Source organism: Triturus cristatus, chromosome 2_1 (assembly GCF_964204655.1).
Source record: "Triturus cristatus chromosome 2_1, aTriCri1.1, whole genome shotgun sequence".
In the NCBI taxonomy this organism is placed as follows: domain Eukaryota; kingdom Metazoa; phylum Chordata; class Amphibia; order Caudata; family Salamandridae; genus Triturus; species Triturus cristatus.
This window is the reverse complement of record NC_140581.1, coordinates 880,904,599-880,920,608: the sequence shown is the minus strand read 5'-3', so window position 1 is coordinate 880,920,608 and position 16,010 is coordinate 880,904,599. Positions and strand designations below refer to the sequence as shown.

General features: G+C 40.2%; 1 protein-coding gene across 1 annotated transcript in view; it reads right to left on the bottom strand.

The window, feature by feature from the left end:
• The window catches only part of LOC146866027 (cytochrome P450 1A1-like), a 133,803-nt gene that overhangs the window by 92,666 nt on the left and 25,127 nt on the right, over positions 1-16,010 (bottom strand). The window contains exon 2 of the mRNA XM_085633045.1: positions 14,824-15,651. Within this exon, the coding sequence (XP_085489171.1) occupies positions 14,824-15,630 (807 nt within the window). The 5' untranslated portion in view covers positions 15,631-15,651. The remainder of the gene's footprint in view (positions 1-14,823; positions 15,652-16,010) is intronic.

Sequence of the window (16,010 nt, the reverse complement as noted above, 5' to 3'; positions counted from 1 at the left end):
TCAGATGGGAGTTACCTCATGTTGAATGATCAGAGCTGTTGTGGCATGTTGCCAGGTATCCCATATCTAGTAACGGTTACTTCCAGGGACACTTGCTGTATGCAAGTCTTGTTCCCCCCAAATAGACACAGTCAGTGAGTCGCCTTTATGGCCTTCACTGAACATCTCTTCTATATGAATTGATACCTTAAGGAGAATGAAAGCCATTCTTTTACAACAAACCGTGCCTTTGACCTCGGGCAAAGAAACCTATGATCTACAAGTCGCAAGGACTTCGGCTGAGATACAGGCTCTGTTAAGGACAAATTGCCCTACACATTTCACAGAAATGTTCGGACGTATCTTAACCCCTTCCATGCCCATGACGGAACGGTTCCGTCATGAGCATCGGTTGAGCTGTGCTCATGACGGAACCGTTCAGTCATGGCCCCGCCCGCGCTCGAACCCTTCAGCACCGCGGAGGAATCCGCGCAGCGCTGAAGGGGTTAAACATGTCTGTGTTTTTATTAGGCCTGGGCTAAAAATCCGTTCCGCTCGCAGAAATTGCGATAATTTGACATTTTCGCGTTCCGCGGAGAGCGCAAAAATGTCAAAATTTCCGCAATCCGCATTTTACCGTAAATGTTTTGCTTGCTCGCGCTGTAAAATAATACATTCTCGCGTGCGTGCGATCGCCTTACCTGAATCCCTGCGTTCGCCGACAAGTTTTCCCGATCCGGTCGCGTTCTCCACGAGATGTTGGATTGTTGGTAGCCATTTGCGCTATCTCGCGACAGTTCGCACCCGCAGTAACGTAATTCGTCACGCGATCACGTCTTTCTTCTCGCGATCATGCACCGAGAGACAAGTGAAAACAAGATGGTCGCGCCCGCGAGCAACCGCATGGGTAAGTTGGCGAGCCGCGACCATGCAGAAAATACTGCGAACAGGCGGAAAAAAAACTTCCGCAATTTCGCGATATTTCTGCGTGTTTGAGGAGATTTTTAACATTTTCGCGATAATATCATGTCCTTATATAGGCACAATTCGGATTGCCCCTATTTGGGCATAGAATCCCAGTCCTTATTTAGGCATTAGCCATGCTATCCAAATACAGGCATGGTGACCTACATCCCTCCATCCCACTTCACAACGAGTTCTTAGAAACCAGACCCTTAAGCCATCTGGACTTTCCCTAGCTAGGATTATTGATTTCTCCAACAACTCATCTATTATGCATGAACTACTATTCCTTAGGAGTTCATCCATGATGTCTTCATCTGCCCGACTTTACGTCAATGCTAGCATTCCTAAGCACCTTCAAGGTATAAATATACCTTCTCTTACCATGGCAAACCTCGGCACGGCTCGGCACGACTTGACTGCACAGTTCCCCACGGCAAGTTTTGGAAGAGACCATATCCTGGCCTAACGCACTGACCAGACGCTGTCATCCCTCCTCGCAGAGAATCCAGCTTCCAGTGTTCTGACTCCCTTCGCGGGGTGTTAGAGTTTTTGACCCGGAAAGAGATTCCCACCTCTCTCATTCTAAGGTATGGAGCTGACTAGAAGCTAGAGTGACTCTTGGCATATAAACTTAGTATATACCATACTATAGAAAACAGCACCTACTCTTACCTCGCACTACACTTAGGTTAGGTACACTGGGGTAGAACTATTTAGAAGCATCAGACAAGTATTCACTTTTTAGCCTGTGTTATTTATGTATGTTTATATGAATATATGTCATAGCTAAACAATGCTATTGCAGTATTATTTCTTCTTACTGCTTACGTTGTGCATACTGTTTAATGATTGTAACAGCTCATATCTCTTACACAAGAAACAAGACTGTTCAATAAATCCTTTTTATTGAAACACCGGTCTATTTCTGTGTAACTCTGGAGAAACTCTGGAGAAACTAAGCATGCACGATTGACTGAGTAAAACTGTTATCTATTGTTTCCACGATTCTGAGACGCGTTCCGATTCTAAGGCACAATGTAATCATGTTTATGCGGTTGCCAGAAACTAATCCCTTCTTGTTTATTCGAGAAGTTTCTAGTGACCACTGAGTTAGCTGGCACATACAAGTAATTAAGTTTAATGTACTCGATAGGAGCATACTGACCTTAGTCCTATGCAAAAACTATAGTGTCCTATAAGGGAAATAGGAACTACACTACTTTGGCATTGTTTGAGGAATCTTCACAAAATGTTAAAAAAAAAAGAAAACAGAGCTCCGGTGAGTCTTGTTGCACACAGGACGTTTTGGGGCGAATCGTGAAGTGGGGGCTGAGGAAAATGGGGTTGAAAAAAGAGTGTGTTTGCAATGTTAATTCTCCTAGGACCTGTCAACACGACTACAGGCCGAACCACTGGATAGAATTACACCCAATATGGCAAAATGCTATATTTTGTTCCGTAGATAGTGCTTTTTGTTATTTGTTGTCAATCCGTTCAGTAGTTCTTGAGAAATTTAAGTTGAAACATATAGTGATATCTGTTTGAGGATATTTTGCTGAAACATAGTGGATAATCACGAATGCACGCGCCAACAGGAATGCTGTGATTGGCTGGCTGTAACCTGAACTGGAAGTTGCGGCCACCATTTTCTCAATTGAGGAATGGTTCCCGGGGCTGAAAATTGGGGTCAGCTGACATAAGGGGTCAGGGTGGTGCTACTCTGACCCCATGTTTCAAACACAGGGGTGGTAGTGAGTGATACAAGCTTTGTGTCAAAAATATATTTTTTTAAATCACACACGATATTCATGAAGACGCTCTGACCATCAGTGCGGTCCATCGTGTACAATGGTGGGAAAGTCGCAACTATTGCAGCGACATCGTGAATATTCGTGAAAAAATAAAATATAGATCTCATCATTCAGAGGAAAACCAAGAGGACAAGGAAAAGGCTGGAAAATCCAAATCCAAAAAAAGACGAAAACTAAGGCAAAAAGATAACACTGGCATGGGACGAGAGGCCAGTAACGGAAGAAAGAATAATGGAAGAATCGACAAAGCAACTCACGGTAATTAACCTGTCTAAACGGAAACTATCAGGGATAGAGAGTGAGACTTTGAAATGGAGACTCTCGTTTTGCCCGGATATGAGAATAGACTATGCACAATTGAGATTTAACCACTATAAGTTTGCCAGCAAGCTGAAATTGTATAAAATGAGCAGCTTAAAACAAAGGAATTTGAGTAGAACCACAATACCAGCAGACCCCCAATCTTATCCAATCTAGCTATCAGTGACATTGAGACACAACCCTTCCTACATATTTTGGGGACACTGAGGGAGGAACAGCACAAATTGACTCATGGGACCCATTCAATCCCATTTTTTAGAGGATTTACCAACACCACATGGCATCCAAATTGGGGCCACATGTGAAACTAATTTCAGGTTGCCTTCCAAATTTGTACTCCAGACTCCGAAAGATAACATTGATGTCTTTGTTGCTGTTGTAGCCAATGATATACTAACCTTAAGCAGAGAAATGGATAGGAGACAGATCGTATGCATAGATCAGTGGGAAGCTATGAGATCGCTGCATAAAGATCTCAACCTTATCTGTAAACCCTCCGACAAAGGAGGGAACATAGTCCTCATGGATAGAGCAGACTATGTTAAGGAGGCACATAGACAACTCAGAAATACAGCATGTTACACCAGAGTAGATAGAGAATATGGGGGGGATATACAAGTAATGTACACAGAGCTGCTACAGGGTTTGTATAACAACAAGCTGTTAAACGGGGATGAATTACAATTTCTGACTAAAGATACACCCAGGACCCCAACACTATATCTACTTCCATAGGTACACAAGGACCTTGCAAGTCCACCAGAGCTACCCATCATTTCCTCTAAAAATAGTCTTTTTGAGAACACTTACATCTTTGTAGGTTACCTCCTTTTCCCTTTTGTACGTAATCTGAATTCCTATGTCAAAAGACACCAAAGATTTCATTCAGAAATTCCCAAAATCTTTGTTGGGGTAATGAATGTTGGCTTGTTTGTTTGGATGTGGAAAGTCTCTGTATCAGCATAAGACACTAGGATGGACTGAATGCATGCAAACATGTCTTATGTGCAAGAAAATGCAATGTCTTAGAACACACACACACGATTGTAAAAATGATTGAGATTTGTCTACAGGAGAATGTTTTATGTTTGAGAAGGACCTGTATAAGCAGACAAAGGGCACTGTGATGGGCACCGGCTTTGAGCCTAGCTACACCATTCTGGCTGTGGGCTGGTGGGAGGAAAAGGTGCACTGGAGCATCAAGCTGAAAGCTTGGACCGAGCTGGTCAGTGCTTGGCTTCAATACATAGATGACATTTTCTTTGTCTGGGAAGGTAACACAACTACTGATTTGAATACTTTCTATGGGAAGTTAAATGAGAACAAAGTCAATCTTAAATTCGCCATGCAGTATAGTCAAGATACCATTGACTGCTTAGACATCAGATTGACTATTAGGGAAGGCACACTGCACACAGAATTATTTGGAAAAATCACAGCTGGCAACTCAATTCTATACGTTGAATGCTGCCATCCTCCCAGCTTCCGCTGGAGTGTCAGTTTTAGTGAATTACTGAGAGCCAAAAGAATCTGTAGTTCAGAACTCAAATTATAAGAACATCAAGAGGGAAATGACCCAGAGACTCCTAGACAGAAAGTATCCACACAAAGCATTCAAACTGGCCAGCTTGAACGCTGATGCTGTTACCAGGGAGACAACCCTTTATCGGGCATCACTGTCCAATATGACACCTGACAGTGAACCCATCCACTTCATTACAAAATTTACCAACCAATCAGCCAAACTGAGAAAGATACTAAAGACTAGGTGGGGAACTCTTTCACAGGATAGCATCCTCAAGGACACATCGCCAGCATCACATACCAACATAATTTGTCTTTTAAAAACATTCTGGTCCATAGTCATTTGGAACCGAGAACTTATAACTGGTTAGGACATGGCAAAGGTGTCAAACAAAGCGGTCATCGCAAAACGTGCAAACACAGCGAAAATGTTCAAGAAGTCTCCCTAGAAAGAGTCAAGAAAAAATGGTGTATTCCTAGACTAATTACCTGCAAAACTGACTTTGTAGCCTATGTCATCACATGTCCTTGTTGGAAGTGCTACATTGGTTCCACCTCTTTCCCAGTTCACAAACGCATTTTAGAACACTGGTGTACCATAACCAACAGGGAACTCAGTTACAGCACTGCCAGACACTTCCAGGAGAAACATGAGCAAGAATTGATGAGGGCCAAATTCTTTGGCGGTATGGACACGATTCCGAAGCATCCAAGAGGAGGAAAGAGACTCACTGCTTTACACAAACTAGAATCTCGTTTCATTTTGCAATCCGGTTGTTTGATCCCTCTGGGGATGAATAATGATGAGGAATTACACTTACATTTATAGGAATGCAGGGGCACCTTCTCCCCTCTACACAGACCCAGACTGTCTTTTAGTCACCTTACACTGTAATCTGTTTGGAATTAGCACTATCACTTTTTCTTTATTTCCTCTGTTCTTCAAGCCTACATCACTGTGTATCTAGACGACAGTATGCTTTGTTGGGCAAGTAAGATGCAATGTACGGATGACAAGTGAATGGAACGTTAATATACCACATTAATACACCACATCACCCATGGGGCCTGGGTTGTTTGGGATGGATATTTTTAAAACATTGACTAGATGACCTAATTTTGTTATCTATTTTATTTTTACAGAATGCCTGATGGTCGAGATTGAGTGAAGCTTTTTGGAAAAACCACATCTAGGGAGTTAAATTGCATGGAGGAGGTTCTTCCACAAGCTGGAACCTTTCTTTTTACTTTATCACAGGACTGGATGAACAGTTGGAACAGGCTACGATAGCCATCACTTAAGGTTAAGATGGGGCACTTTTGGATGCAACAGTATCTACAGTATACTATTAACAGTATTTGTGGAGAATATTTGGGCTACTATAGCTAAATCTGACTGTGTCACCATCTGATATTTCCTTCCAACCTGGTCTCGTAATACCCTTGTGAAATCCTGATTAAGCATAGGACCTAGGAGTCTTAAGGTACTTGACCTTTTTCTATAGTCAGCTCCCAAATGCCAGACCTTTGAGAAATCCTCTGACAATTAGGTGTAGTTACAAGCACATATCTCAATGTGATCGGCTTCATGAGCTCCAGCAGAGTAAAATATTTAACAATAGTAAGCCACAGGCACATACAGACCCAATGATCATGGGTAGTGTAGTGTATTCCACACCCTTTAAAGAAATATCATTTGACTGTTGAAACAAATTGGGCATCAAATGTATTAATTTTGACACTGCCAATCCAGAATGTACATCACATTTCATTATATTTAATTTACACGTTTATGTTTTGGTTTACTTATGTATTAAAAACACACCGCTTGGAAGCGGAAGTCTGTTTCTTAACTGTCCTACCGGTGTGGCTGGATTTCTTCCATCTGACGAGGGAAGAGTGACTGTGTAATATATATCTCACCAACTCTCGTCACCTCTTCTCCCAAAATAATGAGTGCGGACCGCAGATAAGTGCAATTTTTCTTTTATTCCATCTGAAGAGTTATTGCTGCCATTACGCGTTTCAGCCGTTCACCGGCCTTGATCACATGACAACGATTCAAAAGACAGTTCACCATTTAAAGTGCTCCATGCTTGACATGTGACAAATGGGTATAGAGAAAATACTAATTCTTAGAATGAATGTGTATCTTTTTACTTCATCATCATTGTTCCAATACATTTTTTACTTATTCTGTACCCTTATTTTTTCTTCTCTCTTTTTTCTTTTTTTCCATTTTATAATTCTAACAATTGCAATGCAATTACTATATTCAGAGTTTTGTAATCATCACATGTATACATTTTAATTGTGCAAACTAAGTATTTATCACATTGTGTTGGACATTCAATCCTACCCAGCCAGAATGTGTCCTTATATTTTACTTTGCGAATGAATGCAAAATCTCCAATATGGGTAATAATGTGTGTATACAATGCATTCATCATGCGTAAATAGCATTGCATGCCTAGTATACATACTTATTGATAGCCATATATACACATCCATTATCACCCATATTGTCTCGATTGTATACCTCAAATCTATTAATGTGCTAATTTATAAAGTGAATGTGTGCTTATGAAAAGTATAAAATCCTTCCCAGCCAGGATATGTAAAGTGCTTAATTGTGCAAAAATAGGTACAACTGCTGATTTAAAATTGTATATTTCTCACATAATGTGTTGGAGGATAACCGCAGGAATCGAATTTAAGGATATTCCCCAATTAAATCATGTGTATACATATATATAAAGTGCATATATTATCATATCAGGAATAAATCCCTAAATAATAACTAAGGTTCAAGGTGGCTACAGTGCATAAAAATATAATACGTATATATAAATGCACACAATAAGTTATGCATATAAAAAACGTATAAAATACTCAAATTGTACAAAAAATATATAACTTTCTTTTGATTATACAAAATTTTTGAAAATTCATACAATGTGAAAAAAACTAAAACCTTGAGATACATTTTGGATATAAATACACTAAATAATTGAATTATATGAGGAATTATTCTATTGTGCATTTCTTTAAAATGTCTTGCCACCAGGTAGCTAGGATCCATGTTGACTATGGCCCTGGTGTGTTGCAGGATCCTTTTGTGCACCTGTAATTTGGTGCTACCTACATACTGGTGGCCGCAACTGCACTCCAGTATGTAAACCACATAGTCTGTTTTACATGTGAGATATTTTCTGATGACCTGCATTTTTTCACTGAAAGCTGTATAGTATGTCGTTTTATTAATACCATATTTGCAGGCCTTACATGTGGCGCATTTATAAAACCCTTTCCTCGCAACTAACCAGGTGCCTGTTTGTATGTCCTCTGGGCTGCTTTTTACTAATGCATTTCCCATGGAAGCTGTTTTTCTGTATGAGATAGAAGGTTTATTGGGGAGCAGGTGGCCTATCACTGGATCATGTAATACCATAGGCCAATGTTGTTTAATTATACCCCTGAGTTGTTTTTCCTGCTTGGTATATGTTAGGATTAGTCTTACAGGTTCTTCCTGTGATGTAATCTGTACCTGACTCACTATACTTGTTTCAGTGGTGGTGCATTTTAGGAGATCAGAACTAGATCTTGATTTGGACTTTCTTATAGCGGCATCTATAGTTTGAATTTTATAGCCGCGTGCCAAAAACCTCTCCTTACTTAGTTGTTGTTGTATTGCCAAATCTTCCTCATCACTACAGATCCTCCTGATCCTTAACCTTTCTCCGTAAGGGATACTCTGTATAAGGTGTACAAGGTGTGAACTAGTAGCATGCAGCACTGTGTTGCCAGCTGTAGGTTTTCGGCGCAATGATGTTTTAATCAAATTATTCTTTATGTACACCTGTACATCTAAAAATGTTACCTGTTCTGAGCTGGTGGTAGCTGGAAAATGCAAATTCATATTATTCACATTGATTTGTGAAATGAAATCTTAAGCACTCTGCTCAGTTCCATTCCAAATTATAAACAAGTTGTCCATGAATCTCAACCAACTTATAACCTTGACTTTGAGTGTGTGATCATATTGTTGTTTGAGGGCCCATTTCCACACCTCGTATCTGCTGGTAGACTTGATTCTTAAACATAAACAAATTAATTTCCAAACAAAACCTGAGCATATTGATCAGCATTGGATTATGATGTGCAAATTTTTAATCACGACTGTTAAGGAAATATTCCACAGCTCTAATTCCGTCCTTATGTCCAATACTTGTGTAGAGCGATGTGACATAGAGTGCAATCGATAGATATCCGGGTTGCCAATGCACCTTCTGAATTTTATTTAAAAAATCACCAGTATCCTGCACATGTGATTGTAAACTTTTCACCTGATCTTGTAAGAAAAAGTCAAAATATCTGGACATGTTTTCTAAAAGACCATCGCATGCCGCAATAATTGGTCAGCCAGGTGGCTTGTGTATGTTCTTGTGAATTTTTGGGAGGAAATAAATGGTAGGTATTGCAGGATATTCTTTCTTTAAGTATTTATATTCATCCATACTCAAAAGGCCCATGCTATTCCATGCCAAAAGTTTGGAAAAAAGATCATCTTTTATAGTTTTCATTTTATGAAATGAACTTTTCCTGTAACACTCAATGTCATTAAGTTATGACAGTGCTTCCTTCATATAATCCACATGTGGCCGCAGGACAATATTACCTCCTTTATCAGAGTTTCTGATGACCACTTGTTTTTCCTTTTGCAATCTCTCAATTAGTTGATGATATTTCATTTCTTGATTGCTATATTTTTTCTTAATCCTTTGTAGGTTCTTATTCAATCCTTTTTTTATTTTTTATTTGCTAACCTCTGCTACCACCTGTTCATTAAAAATATCCAAGGAGTCCCAAGGCATAATAGGAGTAAATTTCAATTTCATTTTGAAGAGGGTATTGGGTTTGGACGATATTTCGTTGAGTGTAGCATTAGGGATGTTAGTTGTGTGTTGTAATTCATTTGAGTCTCCTAGATTGAATTGGATTACATTTCCTCTTTGTAGGCTCTTGAGGTCTTGTAATAGAGGTAAGTCTTGCACTATCAGATTTGATTTGTCCCTTAATACTAGGTTTGATGCCACATTGCTGTCATTTTATGTAGTATTTTGGAGCAAATAATATTTTTTTAATTTGAATTGTCTTATGAACTTGTATACGTCTGTTCTTGTCTGCGTATAATCAAAGTTACTCTCTGGACAGTAGGACAAACCTAATGCAAGTAGTTGGTCTTCTGCTGCTGTAAGATCTATGTGCGCTAAGTTGATTATTGTATTAGCACTACTGCTTGATTTTGATTTTCATATAGTTTTATTTACTTGTGTTTCCAATATCCTCGACCCCGAGCTGGCTTATTGTTTGTACCGTCTTCTGCAGGCTTTCTTTCGCTCGTGTCTTCTTTTGTTGTTTCGTTTTTTGTGGGCCTGCTGTTCCTCGGGCGGAGTGTCTCTCTCCTGCTTTGCCTTAAAAAATCCAATTCTTCACCTAAGGAGAGCTTAATTGGATTCGTATTCAAACTAGCTGCATTTGTTTCAGGTTCAGACTCACTGTCCAGCGCCAAACTTAAATCAGATGCCGATGCTGATGGTGTATTGGCATATCTCTGGTTAGAATCCTTTTGCTGTTCCTTTTGTGCTTGCCTGTTGGTCCTGGCATTTCTCAGTGAGTTGAATTTGCGTGAGAACGTGAAGATTTGACCATTGTCAAAATCATCCTTATCTCTCTTAAATTTATAGGTTTTTCTGGACTTTATCTTGTCTTCTTCTTTCCTTAATCTAGTTATCATTTCATCACGCAACTTTTGAGTCTGCTGATTTTTCCCTTATGTTTTAATATCTTCATTGAATGCATCTATTTTGATTTGCAATTCCTGTTTGTCAATGTCTGGATACTTCACCAGTATTTGGACTAGTTTGCGCGACGACTCAAGGTTGCATTCAGCCTACTCAGCCATCATTCGCGGGTTTGGTGTTTCATAGCTGAAGGCTATCATGATCCTCAGCCCCCTAGGAATCCTGCCAACATCCAAGTATCTTTGGCGGGATTTAAACTCCTGCCACTTGGATTGCTCCTGCTTCATTGCCTTCTCAAGTTTGCAAAATAATTCCTTGATGTTTCCAGTAGTCCCTTCACTTGATCCTGCTGCCCCTCTTCTTTGCTCTGATTGTGCTGTTGGAGAGTCCGAGAACATCTCCTCTGCAGCTGCTTCCCTGTCTCGTAACGTGTCGGCAGACATAATACCGCTCCATCCTGTTGTATTGACACCTTAGGGGATTACACAGTTGATAATGTAAACTCCCGCTTTGATCCCCATAGGCACACCTCCCTTCCTGACAAATGGCACACAGTCTTTTGCCTACCTTGTCCCTGTGGTTTTGGCATTATGACCTTTAGTCCTCAGCTCATCAATGCCACCAGCACGCAGTGGTCTCGTTACACGCTGCCGGCTATTCACCAAGGTTATTGCCTTAATCCGTGCCGTCAGGGGGCTTCCGTGATTTCCGTGACCCGGAATACCTGCTTACTCCTTCTGGTTTTGCACAGCGAGGACAGCCACGTACAGAGACGCTGCAAACAGCACACTGCACTTGCCTGAAGACTGACTTGACGAATACAGAGCCTGCTTGCAAGGAGGGGTTCCGCATATACCGGAGGAAGTCAACCCGGTCAAAATATCCCCAACTCTCGTCACATCTTCTTCCAAAGAAATGAGTGCGGACCTCAGAGAAGAGCAATTTTTCTTTTATTCTATCTGAAGAGTTATTGCTGTCATTACACGTTTCAGCCGTTCACCGGCCTTGATTACATGACAACGATAGAAAAGACAGTTCACCATTTAAAGTGCCCCATGCTTGACATTTGACAAAAGAATATAGAGAAAATACTAATTCTTAGAATGAATGTGTATCTTTACTTCATCATCATTGTTCCAATACATTTACTTGTTTTTACCCTTATTTTTTTCTATTATTTTTTCTTCTCTTTTTTCTATTTTATAATTCTAACAATTGCAATGCAATTACTATATTCAGAGTTTCGGAATCATCACATGTATACATTTTAATTGTGCAAACTAAGTATTAATCACATTGTGTTGGACATTTATTCCTACCTTTATAACTTTGTACAGATTCTATCCTCTGCCTATCCTCTGCCTAAACAACAACATATTTCTGTTTGGAGGACAGCTTTACCTACAGACACAGGGAACTGCAATGGGCATGTGCTTCACCCCCAGCTATGCAAATCTTTTCGTAGGCTGGTAGGAGAAGCATGTGGCCTGGGTGGAAGACAATGAGGGGTGGGTCGAGAAGATAGCCCTATGGGCAAGGTATATCCATGACCTTTTCATCATCTGGAAGGGCTCTGCTTCAGAAGTGGAAAAATACATTAAGATCTTAAACAACAATGAGCTTAATCTCAAGTTAACCAGCAACATTAGGAGTAAAGAGGTGCCTTTCCTGGACCTTATGGTCTTTTTGGCAGAGGAAAGAATCTGCACAAAGTTATACAGGAAGCCGACAGCAGGCAATACTGTACTTCATTCTGAAAGCCAGCACCCACGTAGTTTGATTCATAGTATCCCGTATGGGGAACTATTGCGACTTAAAAGAAACAGCACACTTGCAGAGGATTATTCTAAAGCAGCAGGTGAATTCCTCAGTAGATTCAGAAAGAGAGGGTATAAGAATCACATATTGCATAACACTGCAATAAAGGTGCAATCCATCGAAAGACAGGAATTGCTGACTTATAAACCAGCTATATTGTCAGACACTGAGAATGATACATCAGCTGTGAGGTTGATCCTTGGCTTTTCAGCTGAATCACATCAAATCTGAGGTCTAGTTCAAAGGAATTGGAAAATTCAGCAGGCAGATAGTGTAATTGGAAGATCGTCACCAAGTAAATCAGATATCACATATAGAAAGAATGTGTCATTAAAAGATATTTTGGTCCAAAACCATTTCCTGGAGTAGGAATAACAATGAGACCACCAGTTTCAGGATTTTATCCTTGCACCACCTGTAAGGCTTGTAAAAATAGCGTCAAGGTTAAGGAGTACGCCGTCCCAGGCAAGAAAGTCAAGCACATTATCAGCAAATTTGTCAATTGTAACACCAACTTTGTGGTGTATTGTCTGGTTTGCCCGTGTGGTCTCCAGTATATTGGACGTACGATCCATCCAGCAAAGAAACGTATACTGGAGCACACAAGGGCAATCATCAATTGTGATAATTCATATCCAGTGGCCAGACACTTTGAGGAAACCATGACTCCAGAAGTGACAAGTTGCGTTACTTCTGTCTGGACCAAGTTCCAGTAAAAGAGAGAGGAGGAGATAGGGTAAAACTGTTGCGACAGCTGGAAGCGAGATATATTATCGAGCTCCGAACCCGAACCCCCTAGGGGCTTAACAGTGAGGAGGGACTCTGGTAATTTGGTGTGATAAAAAGACGCAGCTGTTTATTGGCCCATTCAGTGCACTATTGGTTCATAGGTTTCTTTCTTTTCTATTTATCTGTGTCACTGTTCAAAGAGCTACTTTTTCTGGTTACCATATGCTGCCCACTATTTTATGGTAAATATAGGGACAAGTAGACAATTAGACAATAGGATGACATAATGAATATTGAATGGCTCTCCTGCCCATCGAGGGCGCAATTTGTCCATAGATAATAATCCTATTTTTATGGCATTTATCACAAGAATAGTTATTTGTTACTTGTTATTTTTATTCAATAGTACAATGGGAATGGTAAACACCAGCCCGATAAATTGCTATGACAGCTAATCCTGCATCGATATGTACAAAGACAAGCCCATTTAGGGCGGGATTCTGTGCAATGGCGCAAGTCTATCAAAGATCTATATTATTGTGGAAAAATGAAACTTTGACAAGCAATTGACAAGTTGTCGCACACAATGATGTTTAATAATGTATTTGAAATCATGAGTCTATTCCTAATTGTCTAAAAAAGAATTTATTATCAGCCATGTAAATATGTTGACATATCATGATGGTACAAGCTAAGATGGCCAACACAGAAACACCTAAAGAAACCACTCTTGCACAAGTCCTTTTTTTTATTTTTGCAATTAATTTTTTTGACGAATGATTAGCTTTGTTATTAAATTTTGAATAATCAGTGTGGCAACTAACATTGACAAAGGCCAGGTGGCCGAAACGCGTTTGTGTGTTAGCTTTTGATTCTTTGAAGAAAGGTGGAATAAATCTACATTAATTTTCATGAGCCCGAGTGCGCAGTCCTGTGTGTCCTTTGACAACGGTTTGTAAAAAAAAAATATATATATATATATATATACACACACACGCACAAACACACACACACACACACATTCATACACTCGCTGGTCACAGTCACAGACTCCTGTACCCGCTCACATACCCATTTGGAGACTTATGCACCCAGTAACAGATCACTTACGCACCCAGTCACCGGACCACCCTGAGACTCATCCACCCAATCACAGACCCAGTCAAAGCCTCATACACCCACTCACAGACCCACTCCCTCATACACCCATTTGTATAACTCAGACACTCATACACTCACTCCCATACCCACTCAGACAGTGCTACACCCAGTCACTGACTCAGTAAGAGACTCATGTGCTTACTCATATAGCCAAAGACTCAAACACCCAGTCAGAGACCCACTCAGAGACTCATGTGCCCACTTACATACCCACTCAGAGACTCATGCACCCACTTACATACCCACTCAGAGACTCTTACACCCACTTGTATATCCACACAGTCTTGTACTCACTTGTATACCCACTCAGAAACTTATGCACCCACTCACAGACCCACTCAAACATTCATGCACCCACTCTCAAAGTTATGCACCCAGTCACAGATCCAGTCACAGACTCATGTACACACTCACATACCCACTCAGACACTTATACACACATTCACATACCACTCAGACATCTATTGACCTTCAAGGTTTGCCATTATTTTATCAACAATTTATTCATAAAGGGAAATTGCATTCAGTGGCCCATATTAGCTGCACTTTGAACAAAACAGTGTTTTCAAACCGACTACCCCAAAATAAATAGATTATGTAAAAAATACTTAATGGGTAAAGATGGATAACTTAAGCCACCAACGTTACAAAAATTGAGAGATCCAACTAAAATCCAGACAATAGTCCAACTCACATAGTTAGTGACTTACCTCGTCGCAAGTCGCATAATGTTCATCAATACGTTTCTTGACAAAGTTCTGAAAACGCCTAACGCTTTCTGTCAGCGCTTTAAGGCCTGGCAGAGGCAAATAACGTATCAGTGGAATAAAATCAGCTGCAGCCCCGGAAGCGGCTGCTTTTTGCGCTTCCTCGTTGTTTTCTACCATACCAATGAACTCTTCATCTGTATGATCATATCGCTTGCCAAAGCAGAGAGCACAAACAACATTGGCAACAGCAAGGGTGATTTCTCCACTGGGATCAAAATAACCTTTTCTCTCTGTGAGCTCAGACAGTGTTGTCACCAGTCCCACTGCTTCAGCAGACACATATTCTTCAAGAAGACAAGAGCATGTGGATGTTTTTGCTTCGGATTTTGAAAATGTCCGTAGAGCATTTTTGGCAAGTTTCTTATGAACCTTCCACATTTCTCCAAAGTATGGGGCAAACGACAAAATGCTGCTTTCTGCCATCAAAGACAGCGAGTGCAACTTTGGCCTGGCACCAAAGCTGTCTCCTTGCCTCACCAGTACTTTTTTGATGGTTTCTTGACCACTGATAACAAGGACTGGCACAGATCCAAGATGGACGAGGAACACATCTCCGTATTGCTTTGCCATTTTCGAAAGGGCGATATGAGACAGAGCCCCAAGCTGAAATATATTTCCGAAAACTGGCAGTCCCCATGGCCCTGGAGGAGTTTTACCCTCACTTTTCATGTTTCTTAGGACCTTGAAGACTAGTGCAAAAGTTATAAGTGCAATCATCACTTCTGGGTAAGTAAGATCAACCGCCATAATTTCTGTACTGTAGGTCACCTGCAAGAATTAGCAAATTTTTGTCTATTAAAATTTAATTTTAAATCACCAGTTAATTCAATAGATCTTTATTTGATCATAAAAGCAGAGTAAAAACAACACAAATAGAAAACCTATAAAATAAATGCAGTATCAAAAATAACATTCTGAATTTATTCATGATTAGCTAAAAGCTTTAAAATCACATCAATCCATCACATACAGCAAATTTAAATAAAAGAGTATGAAATTGTCTCTCTAGATGCCTCACCTACCCTACTAGCTCCCCTCCATGGATGTTCTGCTGCGAGTAGCCATCTTAAATAAAAAACACATGCTATAACAGATATCAGGGCTGTTTAATCGTTGAAGGAAGGTTA